The 27,123-nt window shown below is 45.1% G+C and overlaps 1 protein-coding gene across 1 annotated transcript in view; it reads right to left on the bottom strand.

Annotated features, from left to right (window-relative positions):
• Window positions 1-1,529: 1,529 nt before the first annotated feature.
• LOC119169640 (ubiquitin-like modifier-activating enzyme 1) overlaps window positions 1,530-27,123 on the bottom strand; it is a 48,148-nt gene continuing 22,554 nt past the window's right edge. The window contains exons 13-26 of the mRNA XM_075885712.1: window positions 26,455-26,617; window positions 25,481-25,677; window positions 24,121-24,185; window positions 23,526-23,577; window positions 21,095-21,241; window positions 20,946-21,020; window positions 19,480-19,678; window positions 17,832-18,225; window positions 17,268-17,391; window positions 14,701-14,805; window positions 12,339-12,422; window positions 5,039-5,133; window positions 2,669-2,835; window positions 1,530-1,664 (exon numbers count right to left, since the gene is read on the bottom strand). Coding sequence (XP_075741827.1) covers window positions 2,697-2,835; window positions 5,039-5,133; window positions 12,339-12,422; window positions 14,701-14,805; window positions 17,268-17,391; window positions 17,832-18,225; window positions 19,480-19,678; window positions 20,946-21,020; window positions 21,095-21,241; window positions 23,526-23,577; window positions 24,121-24,185; window positions 25,481-25,677; window positions 26,455-26,617 — 1,839 coding nt within the window. The 3' untranslated portion in view covers window positions 1,530-1,664; window positions 2,669-2,696. The remainder of the gene's footprint in view (window positions 1,665-2,668; window positions 2,836-5,038; window positions 5,134-12,338; window positions 12,423-14,700; window positions 14,806-17,267; window positions 17,392-17,831; window positions 18,226-19,479; window positions 19,679-20,945; window positions 21,021-21,094; window positions 21,242-23,525; window positions 23,578-24,120; window positions 24,186-25,480; window positions 25,678-26,454; window positions 26,618-27,123) is intronic.

A 27,123-nucleotide genomic window follows, 5' to 3' on the forward strand; every position in this document is an offset into this window, starting at 1 on the left:
ACATCGCACATGACATTTCAGCCTCCTACGATTCCTGATTGTTTTCATGGTGAGACCTATGAAGACGCCCAATACTGACTGGACCAGTTCGAATGCTGTGCGAACCGGGAAAAAAAGCTTGACTACGTGGGGCGACTTCCGCGACCAGCTGGTTAGCGTTCTCTGAGCTGCTTGACACCTTTACTATAGTGTCGACAGAAAGGAGAATGCGCAACGTCTTTTGGAAACTCGAATTAAAAAGAAACGAAACGAGAGCGTTGTTATGTTCGCAGAAGACATGACCCGTTTTTTTTTTTCGCAGGGAAGATCTAAAGATGCCCGAAGACAGGAAGTTATGGTATCTAACGTGAGGAGTGAAGGAGCAGCTGTTTTTTGGGCTTGTGAGAAGTCCACCAACCACAGTAGCTCAGTTCACTAAAGAAGCCACAGTGATTGATCGGGTCCTAAAGTAACGGTACAGCCAGCATACCGGTCAACTTTGTAGCGAGTCACTGAGTCTCGTTACGACTGCGGTGTGCCTCTGAGATAACGACAGGCCTCTGCGGAAAGTCATCCGGGAGATTCTGCGAGAGGAGTTTCAGCAGCTCGAATTAATTCCAGTATACCAAACCGATGCCGGAATTTTCTTTTGTTGCCGATGTTGTACGGGATGAAGTTCGTTAGGCTCTCTCTCCATCCGGTGATGTGCCACGACATCTTACTTATGCCAACACCAACCCTGAAAACACAGTCGCCGCTCTCGGCGCCAGCGACTTTCCCAACCTCGCCGATCTTGCCGGCAAGACGAATGCCGTATGGTCAACATGTGAACCTCACAACGTGGTTCAGCGCTCACCATCGATCGGTACGCTTTCATTGTGGCGATGCAGGGCACGTCTACAGAGTTTGCCGTAATCTCGACGCTCAGTACTCGAGATTTTCTCGCTACCCTGATTACGGTATACGTATGACCGTCGACACATGTAGTACAGCGACGCTCCTGTGGACACACCGCTGCAAAATACAGTGACGCCCGGATCACGTTTTCTCTTTCCTGCGCGGGGTAATTCAACTAATTATCGCAGTTTTGCCGACGTCACCAGGAGCAGGTCCTCTAGCCCGCGACGGGGAAACTAGACGCAGCGACCTCGGGGAGGGGGTTTCCAATAATTGAAATTTCGAACAATGCCATTACAGACGAACGACAGCGCAGGCAGGATAACCGCTGGTCGTTAAGGGTAACTGTCTGGATTACCAGAGAAGGCAAACGCACGAAAGGGAGAAGGAAAGTTAAGTGGGGAGACGAGATTAGGAAGTTTGCGGGTATAAAGTAGCAACAGCAAGCGCATGACTGAGTTCACTGGCGGAACATAGGAGAGGCCTTTGTCCTGCAGTGGGCGTAGTCAAGTGATGATGAGGATAATGATGAATACAAGACACAGCTTTTGGGATTCAGGAAAACACTAAAAACGACAAAAAATGCAAATGACCAGCATCACTGATGCAATAGTGATCATGCATAATTACTAAGATTTCTTTAAAGTCACATCCATTTATTTGAGTAGTATGTCCGTAATTGAGACGTGAAGCGCGTCGAATCACGACCATGTCGCTGTGTGGTGCCATGCAGTCAGCGACTCCTTCTGCATGGTGGTGGGCTGAGAGCATGCCAGCCGTCTTTGTTTCTGAAAAGAAAGGGGACCATTAGGAATGTTCAAGTAAATTATCAGCTTTTACGAATAAAGCCATTTTTTTACCAACGACACCGTCGTACCCTCTCAGGAATAATTATGACCACATGGGGATCTCTAACGTGGACGTGAATTTAAGTGAATGGGTGTTTTCACTTTTCGCTGCAATGGCAACGCGGCTACAGTGACCGGCAGTCGAGCCTGCATCCTCGTTCTTAGCAGCGAAACACCTTAGCACGTAAACTGCTCCGACAGGTACAAAAATATTGTCTTTACACCCTTAGCACAGACCAGCTGCCACACCCTCGTGTGTGTCACACCAAGCCGCATGGTTTAGCAAACGGTGGAGTTAGTGAAAACGCCGTATTTTCTTTGTCGGCCACCTTTTAGGGTAGTTGCTGTTTTGCTAAATCGTAACACATTTTCTTCACCAATGTCTTCAAGGTATTTTCATTCACATTCACAGTCACGTTTTAAAAATTGATGCATGTTTGTAAGCAATTAGCTCACAGTCAAGGTGCAACAGGTTTTCTCTGTTCGCAGATGTTGCCTCAGCTTGTCGACAGTGCTGAACTACGTCAAGTAATGCAGAAAATGAAGGCTGGTTGCTCTGTAAACCGTAATATAGTAACGTGAGACCTAAAAACTATACGCTCCGAGAGGAAAAGCCTGAAAACAGCACAGCAGCCTGATTGCCGCTCCCCCCCCCCCCCCACTTCCCCCCTTTCAAGAAAAGCTTGAACATCGGCTTTTCGGGCGAGTGAAGTAGCTGTCGGGATTAGGAAACTTGGTCCAGGGTTGTTGGGGGGAATCCTCGTAATGACCTAGGTATCACTTTGAATTAAACCTGCAATATTCCTGAAGCTTCCACAGATTTCTTGAAACTTTTCGAGAACCCATGCAACTGCGCGCACGGACTATACGTTTTTGTTTGCGTTATGATCAACAAGCTAATGTACATATTTTTCGCAGAGGCTAAAGCAGAGACGTTCCTGTACTTTCCGATTGTGCAGGATGCGGTGGTGGTTATCTCGGCAGGTCGTAGCGTACTCGTGGAAGCTCCACGTCCTGACCACTGGCGTCTTGACACTTGAGGTCAAACACCAAGAAGCGCTTGTCTGGGTCGATCTCTTCTTGGGACACCACCTCCACCAGCTCGCTCATGCTGCGGAGATGAGACGAAAACAGCAAGAGCTGATGAGCACGAGCCACTGTTAACCAGAGCGTATATGCACTGCAATTTATGCACGCCTTATTGGACAATACTTTGATTGAACCCTACAAAGCGCGTAAGTTCGAACATAGGCAGACTGAAGAGGTTCGTGGGCGTTGCCTCTAGTATGGCTTTGAAAATACATAGTCACTCACTCTCTCTGGCAGCTAACGCTAGTTTTTGATGGAGTAAACGCGGCGCGAAACACACAACACGTGTAATAATCGACGTCCAACTAAAATGAACGCTGTGCATATGTACTATCAATGCCGTTTTACAAGGAACTTAATATCAACTCGATGTGCTGGCATAAAGCGAGGGATCATGGGAAGAGGGTGATTTATTCGGAGCGACTCCTTGTCTTTTTTATGCATGTTTTATTAAAATTTTAATCCGAATTGAACAGGATAATGGACATACGATAGTGAAACATACGATAGTGAACCATTTGGCATTAGAGTTCTCAGAGTGCAGTATGCCAATCTAAACCGAGTCAATGCTCCTTTTTACTGTCATTTTAACCTTAGTAGCCACTGCGCAATCGTCATACGCTATTGTCTCGCTAAGGGACAAAAGTAGCGTATTGCCACGTTCTTTCCTCAAGTTTTCTTATCACCCCGTTACGCAATTCTCAGCGCGAACCGCGCCTAGTCTGTTCGAGAAGCTTCAGGGCTGCCGTAGATCATTTTGTTGAGACGACGCCCACGTCGCGAGCATTTCAGATTCTTCTGGAATCTACGCCGCCGCTAGCGATAACGCTAGAATGTTCGATGGCGAGTGTATAAATGCTGACACGCTTCGCCGCTTGTCAGTTGATCGACGACCGACGCTCAGCTCGCCGCTATCAGTGCCAGTGTCTTGGTGTAAGCAGAATTTCTTCTTACGTGGCCACAAGTTAGGCGCAAATAAAGTTTATTATTCCACCTGCAGTCTGCTTCTTTCGTCCACGTCATGACCCCGTGGCACCAAACACCGAAACGTACTAAAGTTTGAAGGTGTCAACTGGGCCTTAAGTAGCTTCCAATCGACAAAAATGGCATACATTATGATCTGTAGGTGCCATAGACTTGGAATAAAAAGGTTTTGGAAAATGTCGTCGATATAATGCCACTAAAGTATCGAATATAAGTTTTGAAATTACCTACGACACGCGCGAAAAATTCGGCGCTAAATTTAAAAACGAAACTTCCACCTTAATTTTTTCTGATAATAACTAACATACGATGGTGATTCTGATAATAACTAACATACGATGGTGAAACATGTGACATTAGAGTTCTCAGAGTGCAGTATGCCAATCTAAACCAAGTCAATGTTCTTCTTTACTGTCACTTTAACCTTAGTAGCCACTGCGCAATCGTCATACGCTATCGTCTCGCTAAGGGACGAAAGTAACGTATCGTACCCCCTTCTTGATCGTATCACACCAATGCTCTCTTAGCACACCCTATTTGAAACCTGTCTGTGTAGCGATAGAGCACACCCAAAAATAAATAAATAAAACAAGATGAAACAGGGGCTCGCGCCTGTCCCGTCTTCTGTGTGTTCTTTTCTTCGTAGTTGTGATTCAGCGCTACGATTAGTCCCTTAGGAAACATCATCTTGCTCAGCAACACGTTAATGGGAAATAACGATATATAGGTTCTTCGTATCTATTTTGCTCATCTGCTTTATTTGTGTCATAGTAGAGTTTCTGAGAATACATCACTGATTAAAACCGCAACATCTAGGGTGAAAAAAGAAAAAAAAAGGAAAACGGATGGAGCTTCGATATACATATACGTCGGCGAACAACTTACTATGAATCAGTCAAACTGATATTGGGCCGCAAGTCTAAAAGTGTTAGTGAATCCGTGTAAGTAATAATATTTTGGTGAGTACGAGTCCGAGTGAGTTCAGTTGAAGAAAATTTTAGTGAGTGTGATTTCGAGTGAGCCTCAAACGCAAAGTATATTTCATAATTTAGTCTGAATGAGCTATGTTTTCGCCAACCTATGGCTATACCTTGAACCTGCTCCCTTGATCAAATATTAATTTGTTGATGCGCATATAGCAACTTCATTTGTGTGCATCCAGATCTTGGTTCTGAGCGCTATACCACTCGCAATAGGCGGGTCCGTTTTACAAGGTGAAAAAAATAGGTCATTGCACTCACGATAGTTCTAAGCGACTAGCAAGCGATGGCATAGAAGTGGCGTACAGTGTTCGGCCTCTTTCGGATAGCTCGGTGATGTTGACCTTGTACTTGTTCTGCGGCAATAAGAAATATAATAAGTGAAAGTTATGAACTTTGTAAGCAACAATAACTTTTCTCGAAACGCTTGGACAAGAGACAGTAACTTGCTTCCTTTAGCCCCCTCTTAAACCCTTAGGTAGTACTTCTGTTTGTTCGAAAATCTATGTAAATTTAACTTGTGACTGCAGCGCTACAGGTGAAGGCGTACGCCACCTGGTGCTGAAAAATGACACTTAGAAACAACGGCGTGATCATGAGTCATCCTGTACAGTGGAGGGCTCTGAAAACTTCGACTTGTTCTTGAACGCGTGCCCTATAACAACGTACAATCCACGGACTCGGAGATTTTACCTCCATCAAAATGCAACCTCCGCAGTCGGGATCGTATGCGTGATGCACCGGTCGGAAGCACACAAATAAGAGCACGTCATAAACATGTTGTCGAGGTGTTTTATTGCGATAGCAATTATATAGACACTCTCGGCTGGATTTCGCCGTCGGTGTCGATGTTATGTACCGTACATGTCTACGTATCTGTGTATAATAAAACGCAAGAAAGAAAAAAAAAATCCAGAAAAAATTGGCCCGATATCTGCATGTTAATCTGAAAATGTCGTCGAAAGACGACAGTCTTGCATGTGGAGAGAGTGCACAAAACATTTATTTGATGGTCTGCGCCAGAAAATCGGTGAATGGTATTTTGGAGGCGCTGTGTTAGAGTGCCTCGAGCGTGCAGCGGAGCCGAACGAGCGCATCTAATCACGTAACACGTGAGACATGAGTTCCATCTGGCCGTTTTCTTGGAAAACGTTGCGCGTTCGAGACGCCCGTCTCAGAGGTGATAAGGTGTAGAACGCAAGGCGACGTGAGGTGCCCCCACCATCTCGTCTAAGCAAAGCGTTAGAAACACTCGCCTTTTCGTGGAAGCGCTGCATGGTCAGCGCAGCGTGGTAAACGCTACGGTCCTTAGAATTACTTACGTATGCCTTTTGTGGTAAAAGACGCACGTGCAGATCATATACGCGTTGCTATGGTGCCTCAGATATGCGTAATTATTGCTTTTTAATCGACAATCGCACAAGTACGAACGCGAACGCTGAATTTTGAGCAACATTGGTGGGCGCTGCAGATGGGATCGACCGTTTGGGGTATCGGCTGGTGCCGTTTAGAGTCCCCGGTACCGTTAAGAGTGGACAAACAGACAAATGTACAAACAGACAGACCCAAATTTTTGTGTTGAAGGTCCCCTAGAAAAGAAGACTCCGGCGCGCGGAATTGAACGTGGGAACTCCGCGACGTGAATGCGAGGCGATACCACTGAGCCACCATGGGGTACCTCCGTGGACGTTCAAACAGCAAGCTATTTATATCTACCGCTTACCGATGTTGGCAGGCGTCTCGGGGAGGGGGGTTATCGTGTTTTCAGCATTATCAGGAAGATGGCGCAGTGAGCGCGCGGCGGCTCTTATCTCTCACGCATACTTTGGCCCGCGCAGAGAATAAGGGGGTGTACGCTCGATCACGTGCCCTTATGTTATCTTGCAGCAGAGGAAGCTCGTACGTATTTTGTTGTAGTTACCGGGCGCACAAAGGTCACTGCAATCATTGCACATCCTCCGTTTGCGAAAAGCGCGCGCTTTTAAACGGGGCGAAGCAACAGCTGAGACGCTTATTCGCATTCATCTGTACCTGTGAGTACGTTTCGTGCGTCATTTGTGCGTGAGAAATGTGGGGCACGCTTCAATCTGCTTGCCGTTGTGCGCGTGACCTCCCAATTTGTTGCTATCGCGTTCATTGCTTCGCCTTTGCGGCAAAGCTGTGACTTTCTTTTATTACTAGCACTCATACTCCGGATGAAAAGAACCCCCATAAGTGTTTATCGTGCTACATGGCTTAAATAACGTGGAAATCTCCTGAATAGCCGTTTGTTTCGGTGAATGAGATGCACATTGCCCGTGCGATTTTGCTCCGTCACGCGCCGCATCTCTCACGGTGACTGCTATAACTGGATATCAATGAGAAAAACCACCAAGCCTGCGCAGAACGCGCAGTGACAGCGAAAGCTGGAAGAGCAGAACAACTACAAGTAAACATGCATGATACCTGCGTCATAAGCCATCAAATTTTTTGGCGTATTGGGGAAGCGTCCACAGTGCCATTATTCGACATTCTCCGAAAAAACATCCAGGGATATATGGCTACACACTTGTAACACTGTAGCACACTGTTCTAAAACGACTTATGTATGTTAACGTGATTTCTTACCTGGCCTGCGCAGGCCTCAGTTCGCAACGTACTGGGTTCTGTCCTAATCGTTTTTATTTATTCATTTTTATTTATTTATGTACTTATTTATTTTTGCTTATTTCGTGCGACAGTGGTTGCGGACACCGGTAGTCGAGGCGGACTACTGCGGCGCCAGATTCGACCCTTGTTGGGATCCGACAAAAGCTTTCGCTGTAAAACTGCAGCTGAAGATGTTTGTTGACTAAAGCACTTTTGAAGCACAGTCCGGCCCCAGAAACTCCTCACTAGTTTCGGTTTCAAGGAACATGCACGCTCATCGTGGTTGCCGGGCATCCTAAGATCCGGTTGAACGGAGGGAGGTTGATGTGAACATTCGCACTTATTGCCTTTCACAAGATTTCACAAATAAAAAAAATGAATGCCCCTGCAAGAAACTTCTCTTTTGTTTAAAAGTATTCTCTTGTTCCTTAATTTGTGAGTATTAAATCAGGTGAAGCGCGGGAAGTGATTGACTTGTGTTCGTAGCGCTCGCCTCCGCTCCTTCTCGCCCCTCGCTCAGCGATATTAGAAGTTTGATCGCGCTCAGTTATCTCGCTCGGTTGGCGTGTCAGCGGGAAAGATAAAGACAGGACTGCAAGTTGTGGCGGGCAAAAAACGGAAGCCGTTGTGAGCTACGCCAAACAAGCCAACTATGCATTCGTCCGAGATGGCTTAATCGGGCAACGCATTTTTTCCGCGGCTCTGCGGTGTGCTCACCCGGGAATTTCTACTTCCGCGAAGGTTTTTCAGCGTTTCCTAAATGCAACGGGTGAGCACAAGAATTTAGACCCATTTAACTTGAGTAGATATTGATTTCGCATGGGTACATATTAGTAATTATGACAGGTAGATTGCCGCTATCCCTCAAGAGGAAGGTATATAACAGCTGTATCTTGCCGGTATTTAGCTATGGAGCGGAAACCCGGAGACTCACAAAGAGGGTTCAGCTTAAATTGAGGACGACGCAGCGAGCAATAGAAAGGGAAATGGTAGGTGTAACCTGCAAAGACAAGAGGAGAGCAGAGTGGATCAGGGAACAAACCGGGGTTAAGGATATCATAATTGTAACCAAGAAGAGGAAATTGATATGGGCCGGGCATGTATCGCGTAGACATGATAACCGCTGGTCATTAAGGGTAACTAACTGAATTCCCAGTGAAGGCAAGCGCGTTAGGGGGAGACAGAAGGTTAGGTGGGCAGATTAGATTAAGAAGTTTGCGGGTATAAATTGGCAGCAGCAAGCACAAAACCGGGTTAACTGGCGGAACATGAGAGAGGCCTTTGTCCTGCAGTGGACGTAGTCAAGCTGATGATGATGATGATGATGATATTAGTGAACCGAGTTGACTGCAAGCCTGACTGGACCGACAGAAGTGCAGTGTCGCTTGAATAATTGGTGCAGATAGCAGCCAAGCTTCTGCCCTGAAAATGCGTTTATTGAAATGCTTGAAAACAAGTTGGCTCGGCTACATAGTTTTAGTTTCTTTTACTTCCGACGTGCACATAAAATGATGTCTAGTAAATATAGGCTGCTTCTTGCTCATAAAATTATTGTAGCCGTGGTTTAAAAATTTGTGAATTTTTACTTCTAATAGTGTCACTCAAGTACACGTGATGGAGTAAGTGCTTTTAAAAAATATTACTTGAAATGTCGATGGAGCCAGCGTTTTGACAAGTAAACTTTGCTTCTTCAAGGCAATGCTGTTGCCCGGACGAAGACAAGTCAGCAATGCTGAAACATTGTTTCCAGCGACATTCTTTTTCGAAAAACTTTTGATCCCTTCAAGCCTCACCGTGCCAATGAACTTCAGTCTCGTTTTGTACTCAAGTTCTGTAAGAAAACTATGTGCGCCGTCATAACAAACGTGATTGAGTCAAATACGACGTATTCTACTTGTGATTGTTAATTTTCGCATTGGTTCCAATATTCTGGGTTCAACGTTTGCTCAATATTTCCGTATGTCAGTTGTAAGTTAAAGCTGCTTTTATATAATGACGCTTTTACACTGCGCGTGTCACACGTGCAAAAAAAGTTCCTTTTATTTGCGCCGATAGAGTTTCGTCTTACTGAGAAATCGGTCAGCTTAACTTTCTCCTCTTCAAAAAAAAAAAAACGAAAAAAATTACAAAAACAGTCACTGCTTTGCCGCAAAGGCGAAGCAGTGAACGCGATAGCAATAATTTGAAAGGTCACGCACAGAATAGAAAGCAGATTGAAACGTGCCCCGCGTTTTTCGCGCACAAATTACGCACGAAACGTACTCACAGTTACGGATGCACGCGATAAGCGTCTTATTTGTTCCTTCGCCGAGTCTGAAAAGCGTGCGCTTTTCGAGAACGGAGGCTGCAATGGTTGCAGTGAGCTTTGTGCGCCCGGTAACTACAGCAGAATCGTTCCACGTAAAGCCCGAGGCCAGCCAAGGCGTACGATCCTCCCCTTCTCGCCACAGCGAGATAAGGGCGCGTGAGGGAGTGTACCTCCACCAGGCAAAGTACGCATAGGAGATTAGAGCGGGCGCTGCTGCGCGATGTGGCTGGATGAATAGATGGATGGATATGGCTGCACTATTTGGATCGGGCGGTGGCTAGCGCCACCAAGCCGTAATACTTAATGAACCAAAAACTAGATTTATTTTTTTCCCCTTTAAAGAGTGAGGTGGAGGATTCGTACTCTGCAGTGAAGGATTTAATTTTCAATCGTGCCTTGACTTTAGCCACCAATCAGATAACCTCCTTCTAGTTAATTCTACCCGCTTAAAGTCTATTTTGTCCTCCTTGTCCCTAAACACCAGTGCTCTGAAAAACTCTGCGCCATCATCCTGAACCATAGGGTTAAGCCCTTTACAGAACATTAGCAAGTGTTCGGCACTTTCCTCTTCTTCTCCACACGCACTGCATACCGTGTCTACCCCTCCGTATTTGGCCCGATACGTCTTGGTTCGCAATGCCCCCGTCTAGGCCTCAAACAGTGGAGAACTACCCCAAGTATTATCATGACCCCTTTCCTTGGCAATTTCCTGCTTAGAAGTTCGATAGATTTCTAGTGCGTACTTCTTAATCATGCCGATTCTCCACATATCGGTCTCAGCTTCCTTCACCTTCTTCTTTACCGATAATTCTTTTTGGTTCGGCACCCTGCTGTTTTCTAAGTATTTACCAGTCAATTTTCTGGTTCGCTTCCTCCATTTTGTATCGACATTCTTCATGTACAAGTAGCTGAATACCTTCCTAGCCCAACGCTCTTCCCCCATTTCTCTCAATCGATTCTTAAATTTTATCTTGCTGCTGGCTTCCCTGCCCTCAAATGATGTCCATTCCATATCACCTTGTGCTCCTTGATTTGGTGTATTCCCGTGAGCTCCAAAGGCAAGCCTACATATTCTACGTTGCTTAATTTCTAATCTTGCTTGAACTTCTGATCTCATGCACAAGACCGCATTGCCGAACGTCAGACCAGGAACCATGACCCCTTTCCATATTCCTCTCACAACATCATACCTATTGTAATTTTACAGTGCCCTGTTTTTCATTACCGCTGCATTCCTGTTACCTTTAGTAGTCACGTATATTTTGTGTTCCCTTAGGTACTCGGCCCCATCGCTTATCCATACGCCCAGATATTTGTATTTATCTGTAATCTCTAGCGTGACCTCTTGTTTTCTAAGCTCACTACCTTCATTCTCATTAAAAATCATGACTGTTGATTTTGCCTTACTGAATTTGAAATCTAACCTATCTCCCTCATTACCGCAGATGTCAATCAATCTCTGCAAATCTTCCTTGTTGTCGGCCATTAGCACTATATTATCTGCGTACATCAATGCTGGTAGTGCCTGTTCCATGAGTTTTCCTTGTGGCGACGTGCGCTCATTACGCCATCTTTCTGGTAATGCCGAAAACACAGCAGCGGCAAGTGGCTGATATGATTAGCTTGCCGTTTGAACGTCCAAGGAGGTACCCCATCGTGGCTCTTATTAAGAAAAAAAAAACCATGGTGGCTCAGTTGTTACTTCTTCCATTTTCGGTGCGGGGGTCTCACGTTCGTTTCCGCGTGCCGTTGTCTTTTTTCTGGATTTTTTTCCTTCTTGCGCGTTCATATATATAGATACGTATACATAACATATATGGTGCATGACATTGACACAGGCGGCAAAATCCAGCGGAGAGTGTTTATATAATTGCTATCGCAGTAAAACAAAAGATTAAACAAAATTTTATGAATGGTGGCATCGCCCAAACGGTCAGTGGATCTGAAAGAAGCAACGAGTGCATTCCGGTTGCATGCGAAGTGGGAATGGAGGGCTTCCGCGGCGACCCACATAGCTACTCTTGATTTTTCGTCCTTTCCCTCAATTTCAAAACGTCACCAGTGACGTCATGAAAGGAATTTTTGTTCGTGATTTCTTTCTAGTAGGAATTCCCGGCAATCGCCAGGGGTAAACGCGGCGCTGCCACTGCCGTGAGTGAATACACGGGAGGTATAGGGAGTTTCCGCCCCTGGTACAGTCTCGCACCAGTATAGGCTTGAATGTCGCCAGGTGCACAGGGACCACTCAGCCGGCGCCAACAAATGAATAGCGTACTCCGATACGCCGTCACAGCGAAAATAATACATGTTACACTTCTCTAATGATTCAGTTCACCTCTAAGGCTTGATTACGCCTCAAATCAGTTGAAATACTTTCTTATATAATCTCACGTTTCGTGAAAGCAACGCATCACACATCTCAATTTTCATAACATGTCCTTATACTTCCTACGAGTTGCAACGTGATGGAGTAACTTCCTCGTTAGTAAGTAGTCGATCAATCCAAAATAAATGTAGTCTGCTTCCTCATAGCGCAACGTAAACCAGACGTATTTCTCATAGCGCAGACGAATATACGGGAACGTTAGCGGGCAAATCCGTTTGCACGCAAAGAACACCACCCACCTGGAAATATTCGAGAAACTCGCGTAGGGTAATCTCGCCTTCAACTTCGAGGTAGTCCCACACCGTGAATTCCTGGTCGTTATACTGAGGAGAAAAAGAACGCATCGGGTGCGAGCAGGAGGTATCCCGCAACGCTTCAGCGCATGCAGCGCTATATGTGAGGCACACGTGTCGCGCTCACTACGCTCATGCATGTGTGTGTGAACTTGTTAAAATACGGAGATGCAAATAGTGGCTGAAGGAAGGCCGCGATTTATCGAATCGACATCCACTTTGTGCCAGCGAGACTGCGCACTTGTGCTCAGGAACTCGGCCAGGGTGCTGGCCGCCGGCATAAACGTTGGATCGCATGCATGATCACAGGGGTCCCGGACGATCGGCACCTCTCCTAGAATTCTTACAGCGTCGGCCATTGAGGCCGTCCATATATATTTCTTGTAAACTGTGCAAATGCCTGTTTATCACCACCACAGCCACTGTTGCTTGCCGGCAGAGTTGACAGCAGCCGCCAAGCAAACAAGCAAACAGTCACCCCAAAAGCAAGCCCCCCAAAAAGCGGCGGCGCTTTTCCGAATAAGCCCAAAAGAGGCGGAAGTCAAACAAATGTTCCTGTTCTTGAAAATTGCGTTGTAGTACGAAAAAAAATACTACGAATACATCTGGAACGTGTATAAACATTCATGTTGCCTGATGAAAATAGGTTCCTGAATAAAGGCAAAACTTTTCTAGCCTTACACAGAGTCATCGTCACTAACATCTGGCAGATCAGGATAATGCAGGACATAAACATGCCGATTTGCATGCCATGTATAATCCATGACATGCAAAGCTGCACGTTATACTTGCACGCAGCTTTTTTTTTTTATCATCTCCGGTAACTGGACGTAACCGGTCAATTAGCGGCGCTTCTTTTTCCTACTCTTTACAATACCTATGCCGCACTTTGACCACTGCGAAACCATAGCAATGCACCACAATGGCACAAGGACAAACAAGAAAGGAACACACCCGAGCAGCGCAGACTAACAACAGATTTTTATTCAAACAGAAAACCAGATAATATAGATAATATACTCTTTTTTTCCGTGCTCGGGAACACTGCGTATGAGCAACTTGGCATCGTACAATCATTCACGTAAACTGATAAAACCTTTACGGTAGATAGAATAACCTCACATCGCAAGGACATTTGATTGATTGATATGTGGGGTTTAACGTCCCAAAACCACTATATGATTATGAGAGACGCCGTAGTGGAGGGCTCCGGAAATTTCGACCACCTGGGGTTCTTTAACGTGCACCCAAATCTGAGCACACGGGCCTACAACATTTCCGCCTCCATCGGGAATGCAGCCGCCGCTGCCGGGATTCGAACCTGCGACCTGCGGGTCAGCAGCCGAGTACCTTAGCCACTAGACCACCGCGGCGGGGCCATCGTAAGGACGTCATGTCTCATAAGGACATGTGCGTCAGTCATCCTCCGGTTTCACTGAACGCTAAAGAAATTGAATTGTTGATCACGATGTGAGATTATACCCGTATACGGTAAATGTTTTATCAGTTTATGTGAATGATTGTACGACGCCGATTCGCTCATGCGCAGTGTTCATGAGGTGCGGAAAAAAGAGTATTTTGCGGTTTCTCAGGGAAGAAAGATCGGTTGTTTGTCATGCGCTGGTCCGATGCGTTCCTTTCTTATGTGTCCTCGTGTATGAGCGCTAAAGTTCCAATATGCTAGAAGCACCGACAGCGGTGTAGGGAAGTGTAGTTTCACCGTGTTTTAGATAACAAACTGCGTTCCGGATGGTGCAACATTGTTTAAAAAAAAGCACAGATAAGTCCCCCCTTCCTCTCAAACAAATAAAAAGGACAGACGACCATACGAATATGCAAGCGTCGTGGCAAAAAAAAAAAAGACATGCCCACAAATTCGCTTATACTAAGCAGGGCTGGCAACTATGCTTACTGGAGGTAGAGTGCGTTTGACTACTATTAGAGTGATTTTAATTTTGTTACTTGAAGATTTAACAGCCTAGCAAGCCAGAAAAGTTTGTTAAACGTATACGCGTGCCAATAAGCCTTGTAGCTCCTTGTGACACAATTTTTGGATCTGAATGGCCATGCATAATTTGGCTGAGTGAGCTTCTTAACGTGGCCAATCCGTTTCGCATCGATAAACCTACGGCCCAGCTATGTCTTCCTGACCGCTCAGCTGTATCCAAGATTAACATTCAATTGCGTAATACCTGTGGATTGAAAACGGCGCAGTGTGTTCATGGATTGAATGCATGATCGAAGAACGACTTCTCTTTCATACAGTCCAATATAAGAAAAAATGTGCATAAAAAGAATAATGACATACCGTTTTCTTTATGGGCTCTACAGGTTCCGCAAAGCAGAAGAAAGGCAGCGCCAAGTTCACAAACCCGTTCTTGAATAGCTTAGGTTCGTCATGCCTTTGAGCTAGCTGCAGATGAAAAGCAATGCAGTTGGCTTAGGGTCATCCAATTCGTAATGTTGGAATATATTTCACTCGCGCTGAAGCTGGACGCAAAAAAAAAAGACGGAGTACAGAAAGAAAAAAATAAAGATATTACTGAAAGGATGGATTTATTGAACGGATGGATGAGCGGCCCCTTTATAAAAGAGCAGTTTCCTGCGGACCACCAAAGTTCAGAAAAGCAATTTTATTATTATTATTATTATTATTATTATTATTATTATTATTATTATTATTATTATTATTATTATTATTATTATTATTATTATTATTATACGTTTTAATTCAGTGTCTTTTTTGCATGAATTGTAATTTATTTCCACGGAAAACAAGCCCATAGATTCGCAGCCAAGTTTTACTTTCTGCTCCATATGGCGGAGTGACTTTCATTTTGTCAAAAGTTTTAAGGCGAAAGTGTTAGAAGCCACACCAAACGCGAAAATCGGCCAGGATGCCGTGTGGGTGGTGCGAACGCGAGCGATTAGAAAAAAAAAAACAGATCGTCAGAATTTGTGATATCGTTATGACGTCTTTGTGACGTCACGTGATGAGTAACCACATGTCGTCGTAGCATGGCCGAATTTCGGCTGATCACGGAGGCTACAGTGCCTCCATATTTGGTGATCTACATTCAATCTTATAGTCAGTGTGAAACTATGTTAGGCGCAGGAAGCTGTTGGAGGGCAGCGGGGCAGGATCAACACGTCGGCAGAGTCACGTCTGATTCACGTACAGCCTTGACTGCATCTAGCAATTCTCGCCCACCAATGAATTCTCAATTGTAGGTCATAAAATCCTCACATTTTTCTCACAAAATTGTCAGCACCTCGTACCTATTGTATCCACGTGGCACTCTGTACTTTCTTATTTCAGCATTTTCATTTCTTTTTGCTGCCATAGCTAAAACGGCTGTCATGCAGTATATCAATCTCTGGCTCTTACAAAGATGATTATGAGTAACACACACCGATGCCGCCACCTTGTGCTGGCAAAAGAATGTTTCGCTATTTTGTATTTTGATGTGAATTAACAATGTCAATAAACGTCGTGTGCACCGACCCATGGTTATGCATCAGCTGTGGCCATGTTAGTTTAGCAATAAACGATACAAAACGGCCTTCGCTACGGCCCAATATACCTCATCCCAACCGATCTGTTAGAAAACCTACAAATCCAGCTTACACAACCAATGGATACGCATCTAACATATCTAACCAATGCGTATGCACCCGCGGAAGAGGACGTCGAAGGCCAGTGCTGCATTCGCGCCTGTGCTGTTAGTGGACCTTTCAGTGCTTGACCGCGTAATCATTCTTCATTAAAACACGATCCCATCGTATTAATAAGCCTTTTCAATAAACATCATCTGGCATTTCTACTCAGCACTTCCACAATTACGGGGTAGTGAATTTGAAATGTGAAATGAACAGAAAAGTCCGCCTCGGAGTAGTGCACTGGGGAAGGGTAATGAGGTAAAAGCAGTGCACTGGGGAAGGGTAATGATGAGATAAAATAAGAGAGTGGAGAGAAAGGGAAAGAAGAAAAGAGAGTGTGATTCATCGTAAGTAAAAAAAAATCTCAGCATATTTATTGAGTGAATGATGATGAGTGGACGAAGCTCTGGAGGTACATCGGTAAAACATGAATCTTCCATGAATTTTGTCCAGTCAATCATTAATGACGTGAGAAACACTGCATATATACACAACGTAACTTCATTCGTAAATAAAAGTGAGACGTGGCTTCGGTTCCCCCTGCATTGTCACTGCTTTATGGCCGATAAAGTGAAGGGAGAGTGGTTCTTGGATCGGCCGCAGTGGAATGTTTGAAAAAGACAGGTTCCTCGGATAGTGGTTGGTTGCATGTGATCATACGATATGCATCGGAGAGCATATCGAGACGCCATGTGCGAGCGTGCCCTGCAGCGGCTTGCCGGAACTCTCCGCTCCGCCGCCTTGTCTGCGTTACTCATACGCGAAGCATGCTGACTGCCGAGCGAAAGAGGAAGCGCGCCAAAAGCGAACGTATTTGATAGCTTTAGGTCCTAGAATGCGCTTATTACACTATAGCACGCAGAGGCGCGAGAGCATCCATGCAATGAGAGCGCAGATGCGCCATATTATGGTCTCCTATCACACTAAAGCAAGCGTCTCATACGCATCGAAGTGGAGCGAGCGCCATATAGTGAGCACTCCGAGTACAAGGGGTGGCTACGATGGACGACGAGGGACTAGCCGATACGCCCTAAGGAGCTCCGCCTCTAAAAATAATAATGCGCTCACGCAGCCTATTGCCGTCAAGGAAATCCAACAGTGCAGAAAGGACATGCTTGACGTGGTCGTGGTTGCAATCGGGGAACAGCAGGCTCTTGTGCTGGACCGCGGAAGTACAAGCCACGCGTACACAGCAAAAATAACGTTCCTGCTTACGTCGTAGGTGAGACTGTGCGGGAGGAGGTGCTCCATAGACTCCCGATCACCACAGTCCACGCAGTAAGGACTTCCACGACCGATGAGTCGATGTAAGCGTTCAGCAGCACGATGGCAGCCGAAACTGAGCCGGAGAAGTAAGCACAGGTCCACATATGTGGCGAAGTTTATTGATGTGGTGAAGTAGGTCGTGTATTAACGAAGAACGACCACAGGGTCAAACACAGGAAGCTCCGCAAACAGCACAGACTTTGGCGCAATCAGCGTACAAATGGACACTCGGCCCCCTTCCTGCCCGGGGCCCGCACTTGAGATCATGGTGCCCTTCCACTTGGTCTAAAAAAAATTCTGCCAATGCAATAATCACAAAAGATGTTTTTGCAGTACTCCTTCCAGGGCACACATCCCCTGGTCTATCTACTTCATTACAATATTTACGCTGAATTTTGTGAAGTTTCGCAGATGACGTGACATTAATGTAGTGCTTCCGCGTGTACCGCGCCCGACGCAGTGTGAAGCAACCGACGCAGTGGCCCTACAGAAAATTATCACACCAAAGTTCACTCATTCTCGCTTTCAAGCTTTGAACAGCAACACTTGACCTGTCGATGACGTGAATGACACAAAGGCAGAGCGATATAAAACAAATCGACAGAGAGACAAAAAAAAAACATGTTAAGGGGCATTGCCTTGTACAGCTCAAGGGACGCTAGGCCCGCGACCAGTGACGCAGTTGTGACGATAGCTGGCATGACCTTGCCCGCGATGAGCTTGCTCTTGAGCCGGTCAGCCGGCTTGATGTTATAGTTGGCGGCGCGAAGGTTGCAGGCAGCCACAATGAAGTCCAAGTGAAAGTTCTTGTTGTCTTCTGCATTGAACTCCATCGTACTGAGTGGAACGTCATCGTGGTTCTTCTGTTTGGAAAGCTGCTCTAGAAGTTTCGCGAGCACTTTGTCATCTACACAAAGCGGATGCAAAAGTGGACTGTTAAAACAACGTTCTCAGTTGACAGTCAACGGCGTCTCTGCTACAGTGTGGGCATTATTCGTAAACGAGTGACTCGAGGGAGTCAACTGCGAAGACAGTCCTTATACAGCGCTGTTCTCTGAACTCCCTCAGGCCTAAAATAATAGCCTGATAAGTCAGCTATTTAAAATTCACGGATTTCATAGTATTATCATCTTGTTTATCTTGTGCTTCGGATGCACAACCCTTTTCTCACTTGTGGTTCTAGTTCTTACGAATGATCATTCGATGATATTTCAGCCAATATCGCGACCGGTGCTGACGGAAGTGTTAAGTACAACAACGTAATTGAAACAAGATGACAAGCACCTGATTTTAGCAGGTAGAGCACTGTTTTTTATTCGCGATGCTAAACACACTATGTTCTTCTAGGTGACAGATTGACTTTTTTGTTTTGTTAATTAGTCTAAAACGACCCCACGTGGCAGCCTGGCTCTTACATTGTCACAAGGATGAGATAAAGGATGTCTTGCATTACAGTTATAACTGTGCCACCGAGGTAGTTATCTGTGCGAAAATTCCAGAACTGCTGACAAATCAAGCACGAAGAACATGCCAGACATAACCATTCACAACGCTTCTCGCAACTCCTCTTACCTCAAGCACGTCTTATATTCTTACGGTGGAAAGACGCTGTTATAGAATTCGCTGTATCGGACGCAACTGTTTCGTATTATAGTTATGGGTCGGTTCATGACGAAGGTTTGTCAGTCTGTGAGCAGAATAATAGACAAGTACATTACACTGTCCCGTCATTCTAAAAAGACGCAGAAAGACAAGCCGAGTAGGCCGCTTAATTTGGCCCGGTAAACTAAGACGCTGCTCGATCGCGGATAGAACAACATGATCGTTGAAACGAACGATGATTTTATTTGCATTCCCTCGATGTATTCTGTCCAACTTTACTCTACGACATGATCTGTAAACATATTCAGTTGAAAGCAGTAGCTGTAGAAGCTGAGGTGCAATCAGCATTCTGAAACATTGTTGAGCAGAGGCACTAGACCGCAAAGACGACACGAACATGGTAATCACCAGCTGCTCGTCCTACATCTTCGGTATTAGGCTGCTATAAATTAGCGGCGTACCACCAATACTTTAAATAATCCTAATTCATGCACTTGGAAGTGAATGGTGAGCTAAACGCTTGCGTTATATAACGCCAATAAGGCAAATGTGCTCATACCACCTGGTTGTGGGACACTGGCTGGCAGTGGGTTCGCGTCAATGGCGGCCTCCGGGACGTTTTCCTCTTGCAGGCCTCGTGCCGGAGCCTCGCCACTTTCGAGCATATCGGTGATCTCTTGGCGGTCGGTATTGCGTTCAATGCCGTACATTGCTGCCCGCAAGTTAGCCGCCGCCACGATGTAGTCCATGTGCAGCGTCTACAACGGGAAGGGGAAAATACCGCTAGTAATTATGTACTATATTATTAATAATAATAATAACTATAAATCGTTATAATATTTAGAACAACCAATGAGATTAAGGAAAATATAGGGCATGCTATCAGTAGCCATTGTAATCTAATGTCAAAAAGGAAGATTTGACGATAGCTTGCCACAGGTATGGACTAAACCTGACCGAAGCTGCTACCTTCGAATAACGCGTCCGACGCTCTTTCGATTGAGCTACAGTGGCGGTTACTCCCCCCCCCCCCCCGTACGGTTTATAATATATATATATATACATATATATATATATATATATATATATATATATATATATATATATATATATATATATATATATATATATATATATATATATATATATATATATATATATATATATATATATATATATATATATATATATACATATACCCTGCGATTAAATCAGCGCTGCTAGAAGCCATCATGACGGTGAGTGTGGAACACTCTTAATGGATAATGTATCGTAGTGGGCAGTTCGTAACAGATCACGTGTTACGGGATGCCACCAGGCAGAAGAGTGTACCGCAGTCGCCGTCATGGCTACTAGCGCCGTCGACTAAGACTGGCTGGTTTAAATGCACATGTATACTCTATAAACTAAACGGGGCACAACCGCCGCTGTAGTTCGGATGGTAGAGCATCGAACGCACTATTCGATGGTCGCAGGTTTGCCAGCGGCTAGTTATCTTTTTGTATACGTTTCTTTCTTCAGATTAAACTACATTTACTTATAACATCCCCTATACTTTTCTTGGCATCTTTGTCAGGTAGCTCTCATTATTATAGTGTTTTTTGTGTCAAATAAAACCGAGCCTTTGAATGTTAATTCAATCAATCAATTAATCAATCAATCAATCAATCAAATGAAGCTTGCAGTTGTTCCGTGTACGAATACAACCGATGAGCGCCGCAGCTCCTTAGAAATGGGACGCAAACGACCATGTGCCTGATCTCGCTGCTGGCTTTCATGGGGGCGGTAGTGTGGGGAGCGGGTGGAGAGAGCGTCTGCTGCGGTCGGTGGTGAGAACGACTGAGTGAGTGTGCGGTGCGCGCGGCGCAGCCCGAGCCATTTGTCGCCGCGCCTGCACTCGCAGGGAGCGTGCACCTGTTATCTTGCTCGGCGATATTGCCCGGCGCAGGAAGCTTCGACGGCGACAGCGGAGTGCGGGCCTAAGGGGCTTCGCTCTTAAGAGTATTGTACCCACTGTATACTCACGTTCTTGGGGTTGAATTCGATTGGGTGGGGACATCGTCTGTGGCCAGACCAGAAAGGGGTGCCAGAAGCTGTTATCTGCGAGTCAAGATGGTGGTATAACACTCGTCCAGCAGCTTTCGACGCAGCATTCAAAGAAGGCGAAGCCTCACCTCATTTTCGGGATGGACGCGTAGCAGCTGTTGTATCTGGTCATCGTACTGCTCCTGGAAGCGTAGTCTGGCGAAAGAGACGCAGTCGTCGAAGACAGATGCTCGATCGTCCACTAGGGTGTCCTTTATTTCTCTCACCAGGGCCACCTGTAAGAGCAGCATCGCCCGACAAAGTTGTACATTTACGCACAGTGGTGAAAAAGATGGGAGTGTGGCACTTGCTTGTGGGTTTTGACTGTTCAATTGTACGCCGTGTGCTGCGCTGAGCGCCAATAAAGGCCGTAGAGAGATTTTTTTCTACAGTGCCAACTCGACGTCACATGAATACGTCATCCCATCACGTCGTCGTCATGACGCCCTATCTCTCTGTCACGAGTGGTACATAGCAAGACACGCCCCATAGAATGCGGGTGTGCGCCACACCCATCCATCAACCCGGCGACGGCGAGAATAGACTTCGGACATTTTCACCCGATAGTTTTAATTACAAGCGCGATACGTAGACATGGACAGCTAAGACGCGGCAAGCGCTTTCTATCAACTGAAAGTTTAATCGGAAGGCTGTGAAATATATACTGACTGAAAAATATATGCTGGTTAAGATGGGGCTGATATACATACATTTTTTATCGGTTTTGTTATGTTTGGTTAGCGGTGTGGCCTTATCGTATGTGGCCCCACCGCGGTGGTCTAGTGGTTAAGGTACTCGGCTGCTGACCCGCAGGTCATGGGTTCGATTCCCGGCTGCGGCGGCTGCATTTACGATGGAGGCGGAAATGTTGCAGGCCCGTGTACTCAGATTTGGGTGCACGTTAAAGAACCCCAGGTGGTCAAAATTTCCGGAGCCCTCCACTACGGCGTCTCTCACAATCAAATTGTGGTTTTGGGACGTTAAACGCCACAAATAAATCAATATTATCGCATGTGCTTCCGAAATGTTTTATCTGTCAGTATATATTTCACGGCTTTCCGATTAAACTTTCACTTGGTAGTAAGCGCTTGTCCGTACCATAGCCGTTCCTGTCTACGTATCGCGCTCGTATTTCATACCATCGTGAGTCACCAACTTCGCCCATTCAATCATTTTCACACGATAGTGATAAGCAGCTCTTGTCGCCGAGAATCTCGATAGACAAAGAATAAAAGGGACAGCTTTAGCCGGAATCGAACCCGGGCTTTCTGCGTGGCTGCCCTGCATCTTACGACAGGACCACACGAGTACTTGAAAGCGCTGCGAAAAAATAGTCTGTGCAGTAGTGGTGTCAGGGCAGCGTCAAATGGGGTTGCAGCGTTAGCTAACCAAGCAAACTGTGACTCTAAAAGCTATATGCAAGCGCTGCTCGAATTCGTCGGGTACCAATAACGATAATATTGCCACGCTCCTTTCTCAAGTTTCCTTATCGCCCCATTACACGTGTAAGTACTGCCTTGCTCAACCACACTCTTCGACTAAAGAACCATCGAGATAATCATAGAACCTTTCGATGCGATCACGCGCACAACGGGAAATTTACAAATTCTTCTGGAACTTACGTGGCTGCTAGCGATAGCGCTGGAACATTCGACGTCACATATCACGCTCTGTTCGCTGCTATCAGTGCATGCGTGTACCGCTGTAATCTGGTTTTTCGTTGACGGACCACAAATTCAGCCAAATAAAATAAACAGTTTGATCTTCGACCTACAGTCTGCTCCCTTCGTTGACGTCACGACCGCGTGACAATATGCACATCGTCACACCCAAGTGAGCACTTCGATTTGATAATGTAGAACTAACGTCTACGCCTAAACCTGCGTAGCGAGTCATATCGTATTATGAACCAGCACTTAGAGGCAATCTATTTGGCCAAAACTACTCAATTTACACAAAGCCACATCGATCTGCCTCGTACCTCTCTGCTCAAACCACGAGCAGATACGCTCAATTGATTGATTGATTGATATGTGGAGTTTAACTTCCCAAGACCACCATATGATGAGAGACGCCGTAGTAAAGAACCTCAGAAATTTCAACCACCCGTGGTTCTTTAACGTGCACCCAAATTTGAGCATGCGGGCCTACAAAATTTTCACTTTAATCGAAAATGCAGCCACTGCAGCCGGGATTCGATCCCGCGACATGCGGGTCAGCAGCCGAGCACCTTAGCCGCAACACCACCGCGGTGGAGCGAAGAGATACGCTCGCTGACTGCTTCACATGTGAGCAATTCCCACAATGCATGGGATCCACCGTATTCTTTTTGTTTCGCAAATTGCCCACGGATGCAGGGCTGCACCGTTTGCAGGGCTGGACCATTCTTGCTTCTCTGTCTTCAAGCTGCATGGTTGCTTCGTTGATGAAACAAAATTGTCAGCCATGTTCTCTGCGATTACTAGGAAGCCGACGTGACGCGTAACGACAATGCAAGAACAATCGTGCAATAAAATTTACCTTTTCCTTGAGCTGCAGTGCTTCCAGGGCCCTTGGAAGAAATTTCGGATCTCTGAAATAGTGAACAATGTAGCAATCATATACTTGCGTGTTTTCGCACACGTAGCACTATTTAAGGAGGACGACATGACGAAGGTTAGATTAGACTAATAGATAGATAGATAGATAGATAGATAGATAGATAGATAGATAGACAGAGATAGACAGACAGACAGACAGACAGACTGATAGATAGATAGATAGATAGATAGATAGATAGATAGATAGACAGATAGATAGATAGATACATAGATAGATAGATAGATAGATAGATAGATAGATAGATAGATATATATATATATATATATATAGATAGATAGACAGACAGACGGCCAGGCAGGTTAACAAATGAGTGTGGCAACTTAAGAACACCAGACGGTCAAAATTTTCCCCTTCCACTACAGCGTTCCTCAGATATATATAGTAGATTTGGGACGTAAATGCCCAAATATTACTATACTAACATTGTTATCAATAATATTAATATTGTTTATGTGTGAGAATACACGTGTTAAACGCACGTGTAGGGTTGTTATCGATATAACCTCGCACTTACTCTAAATACTGCAAAGCATTTGCAGCACTCCGCTCGAACAGGACTTCAAATTCCTCACGGGCCCACTGCGAAGATGATTTCGTAAAGGTTCGGGAAAGTAGAAGTTTATGTGTCAAATCAAATAGCAGTGTTATTGACAAATACATTTTGAGGGCGAAATTTGAAGTTACGTTTCTTCATTACAGAAAGCAACATACAAAATTCACCTGAGTAAAGTTAGTTAACGTACTACATATAAAGCTTGCACGCAAAGTTCCTCGTGTATTCAATACTCCTGAAAAAAAAAAAAGAAACTGGAAAAGGTGGCCTAATATTCAAGTAGTCTGTAAGTTACAATCAACTGCTTTCACTTACCCGGAAAACCACGACAACAACGGCACTAAAGCAAGGTAATGTCATATTAGCGTGTTCACGTATTGTCTTGTGATTGCAAAACCACGGTAATACAATGCCAGGCCGTATTTTAATGGATGTAACCATGCTTAAGCGGACCATGACGTGTCCACTGTGAGGAGGGAGAGAATGCATACCGTGCCTTCAACGCCCTGTCCTCATTAACAAAGCACCTCTTGTAATAAGAATTTTCTTAATGAGGACACGGCATGCAAGGCAACTCGAGGTTTCCTAGTAAAATCCTCAAAATACGCCCTGAGGATTCCTGTCGTCTACTTTCATGATTGCTTGCAACTGTATACTGTCATGATAACTGTCTGCGACAAAAGCTAGTGAGCCTAAATATAATATTTAAAAATGTACCTAGCTTTAAAAATAATGTATGTCAGGAATTTTTGAGGCTATGCAACAGTCTGTAAATGCAACAAGTAGAATATTGAAAACGAGGTGCATGATTACCAGACCTGCATATTGGTCAGAGACAAATCACATTTTAGGTCGTTTTTACTCGTTGATAAGTTACAATAGTGAGAAAGGGTTGTTAATATTTCGCTTTGGAATACCGCTATCATAATGTATATTTACATGAAGAACGTAACTATATTTATAAAAATTGCTGTTGTGTGCTTAAACACAAAGATAAGAAATTGAGCGTCGAGTGCTGGGTCATCGCTTCGAAGTTGTGTTCCCACTTTTTATAAAACATCGCTTTGCTTGAAGCACAGTTATTTCATGTTATTTTTCGTGTATGGCATAAAACCACTTACAATAAGTAAGTTGCTTCTATTGCTGAGAGAAAAAAAAACGTGTTTAAGCTTATTTCAGAAAAACCAGCAGGCAGATGGCACTGTAGGTGTGTTTATGTAAAGAGTATAGAAGGTAATTTACAGCACTGCTTTCGATTTTGCTCAACATAGTTTAAGAAAGAATCTAGCCTTAGACCATGAGGGAAGTAGGCAAGGTGTACCAGCAGGATGTGCTCGATACTGGAGGGAAAGTGCTTGATGGCATCGGCTGGTACCAGCTTATCAGGTGGGTCCTCGGAGGCCGAGTAAGTCTCGGTTATTTTCGGTACAACCACCTGCACGCTTCCTTTTGTGCCCATGATGCCGGAATCGATCAGCGGCTTCCCGTAGTGAACGCAGCACTGGTCCATGTAGTGGCCTGCACACCAAGCCACCAACTGTCAATGATGGGTCATTACAACATGTTACAACACCGTGGAAAAGCACCGCGGGTAGTATACCGCAGCCGCGCGTGGCTTCCAACAGCGGATGATCTTCAGCAAAAAAGTGGGCGGGTATGGGTCACCGAAAGCTGGTTAAGCCAAGCAACTGCTAGCATAGCATAGCCATGTACCGTAGAGTACAAACATAGTCCATGTTTTTAAATAACGGTTGGCACCGTCTGCATACTGAGATGCTTGTAGGGACGTCGCGGCAAGTCCAATGCTCACTACTGCCCTCTATGACGGCGTGACAACTGACACAGCAGCTGCAGAGCTGCCTCCGAGTACTAGAGCGGGAAGCTCTTCCAGGTGTGCTGTTCTCAAGCGACAAGGTGGCTCCTTGTCGGCAGCCGTTTCGTAGTAAGGTGAGGGAAGACCACCATCTTAATCAATGCTGGGCACAAGAAATAATGAAGGATGAATGAAATGCAGCTAAAATATATAGGACCAGCTCCCGTTGGCTACCCTAAGCTGCACACCCACAAACACTGAAGAAAGCACGAGTGAGGACTGCGACCTTCGTACAGAACATCACGTACGTGAGTAGTCCGGAAGATCTGTCTTTTTCTGTTATCTCATTTTCCTTTCGCAAGTCTCATTTCAAATGACCAACAGAATTTAATTTTGATTTTGTGTCTCTTGGACTGCATCATTGTGTTCCCGCCTATGCATGTGTAGAGTTCACGGTAGATGCGATTTAAGTGGGCACTCACGCGTCTCAACGTTGTCTACCGCAATGGCCACGCCGTCTAAAGATTCGAAGAAGTCGTCGCTGCATGTACTTGTTTCCGGAGCCACTTTGTCCACACTGACGGCGAGGTTGATGTCGTCATTAATTTCGACGATGGTTTGCCCGGCCATGACAGACTTCGAAGCCTGCGTAACGTATATACATTCAAGCAGTACAAACCTAGGTCTATAAACATATATAATATATATGGAAGTATGGGACATATTTTAAGGATTACAACACCAGGAGGTTATACTAATATGTAAGAATAAATTGTTGAAGATGCACCCTTGCACAAAGATATTGCATGAAGCGTTTCCCCATAAAATTAAAAGATAACTGAATAGTTTAACATATAGGGAAAATGATTAATTTTTACTCTTTCTAGCGAAAGCACTAAAGCAGCGTGCATCGCAAGACAATTTATCGCGTCGAAATTATTTTGAGAAAGAAAACAAATATTCGAAATGAACTAGAAGTCACAAGCAGACGCAACTGAAGATGATGACGCAGCCATGAAGCTTATTGTCATCAAGTGTCGTTGTCAATCGTTTTCCGTTGTTTTCAGTTCACAATCAAGCTCATTGTCATGTTTCAGCTCCTTTTTCGGCGTTGCGTGCTGCGTAATCCTCACCTACAGCGGTGGTGACGA

The sequence above is a fragment of the Rhipicephalus microplus genome, chromosome 2 (genome assembly GCF_043290135.1).
Source record: "Rhipicephalus microplus isolate Deutch F79 chromosome 2, USDA_Rmic, whole genome shotgun sequence".
NCBI lineage: Eukaryota > Metazoa > Arthropoda > Arachnida > Ixodida > Ixodidae > Rhipicephalus > Rhipicephalus microplus.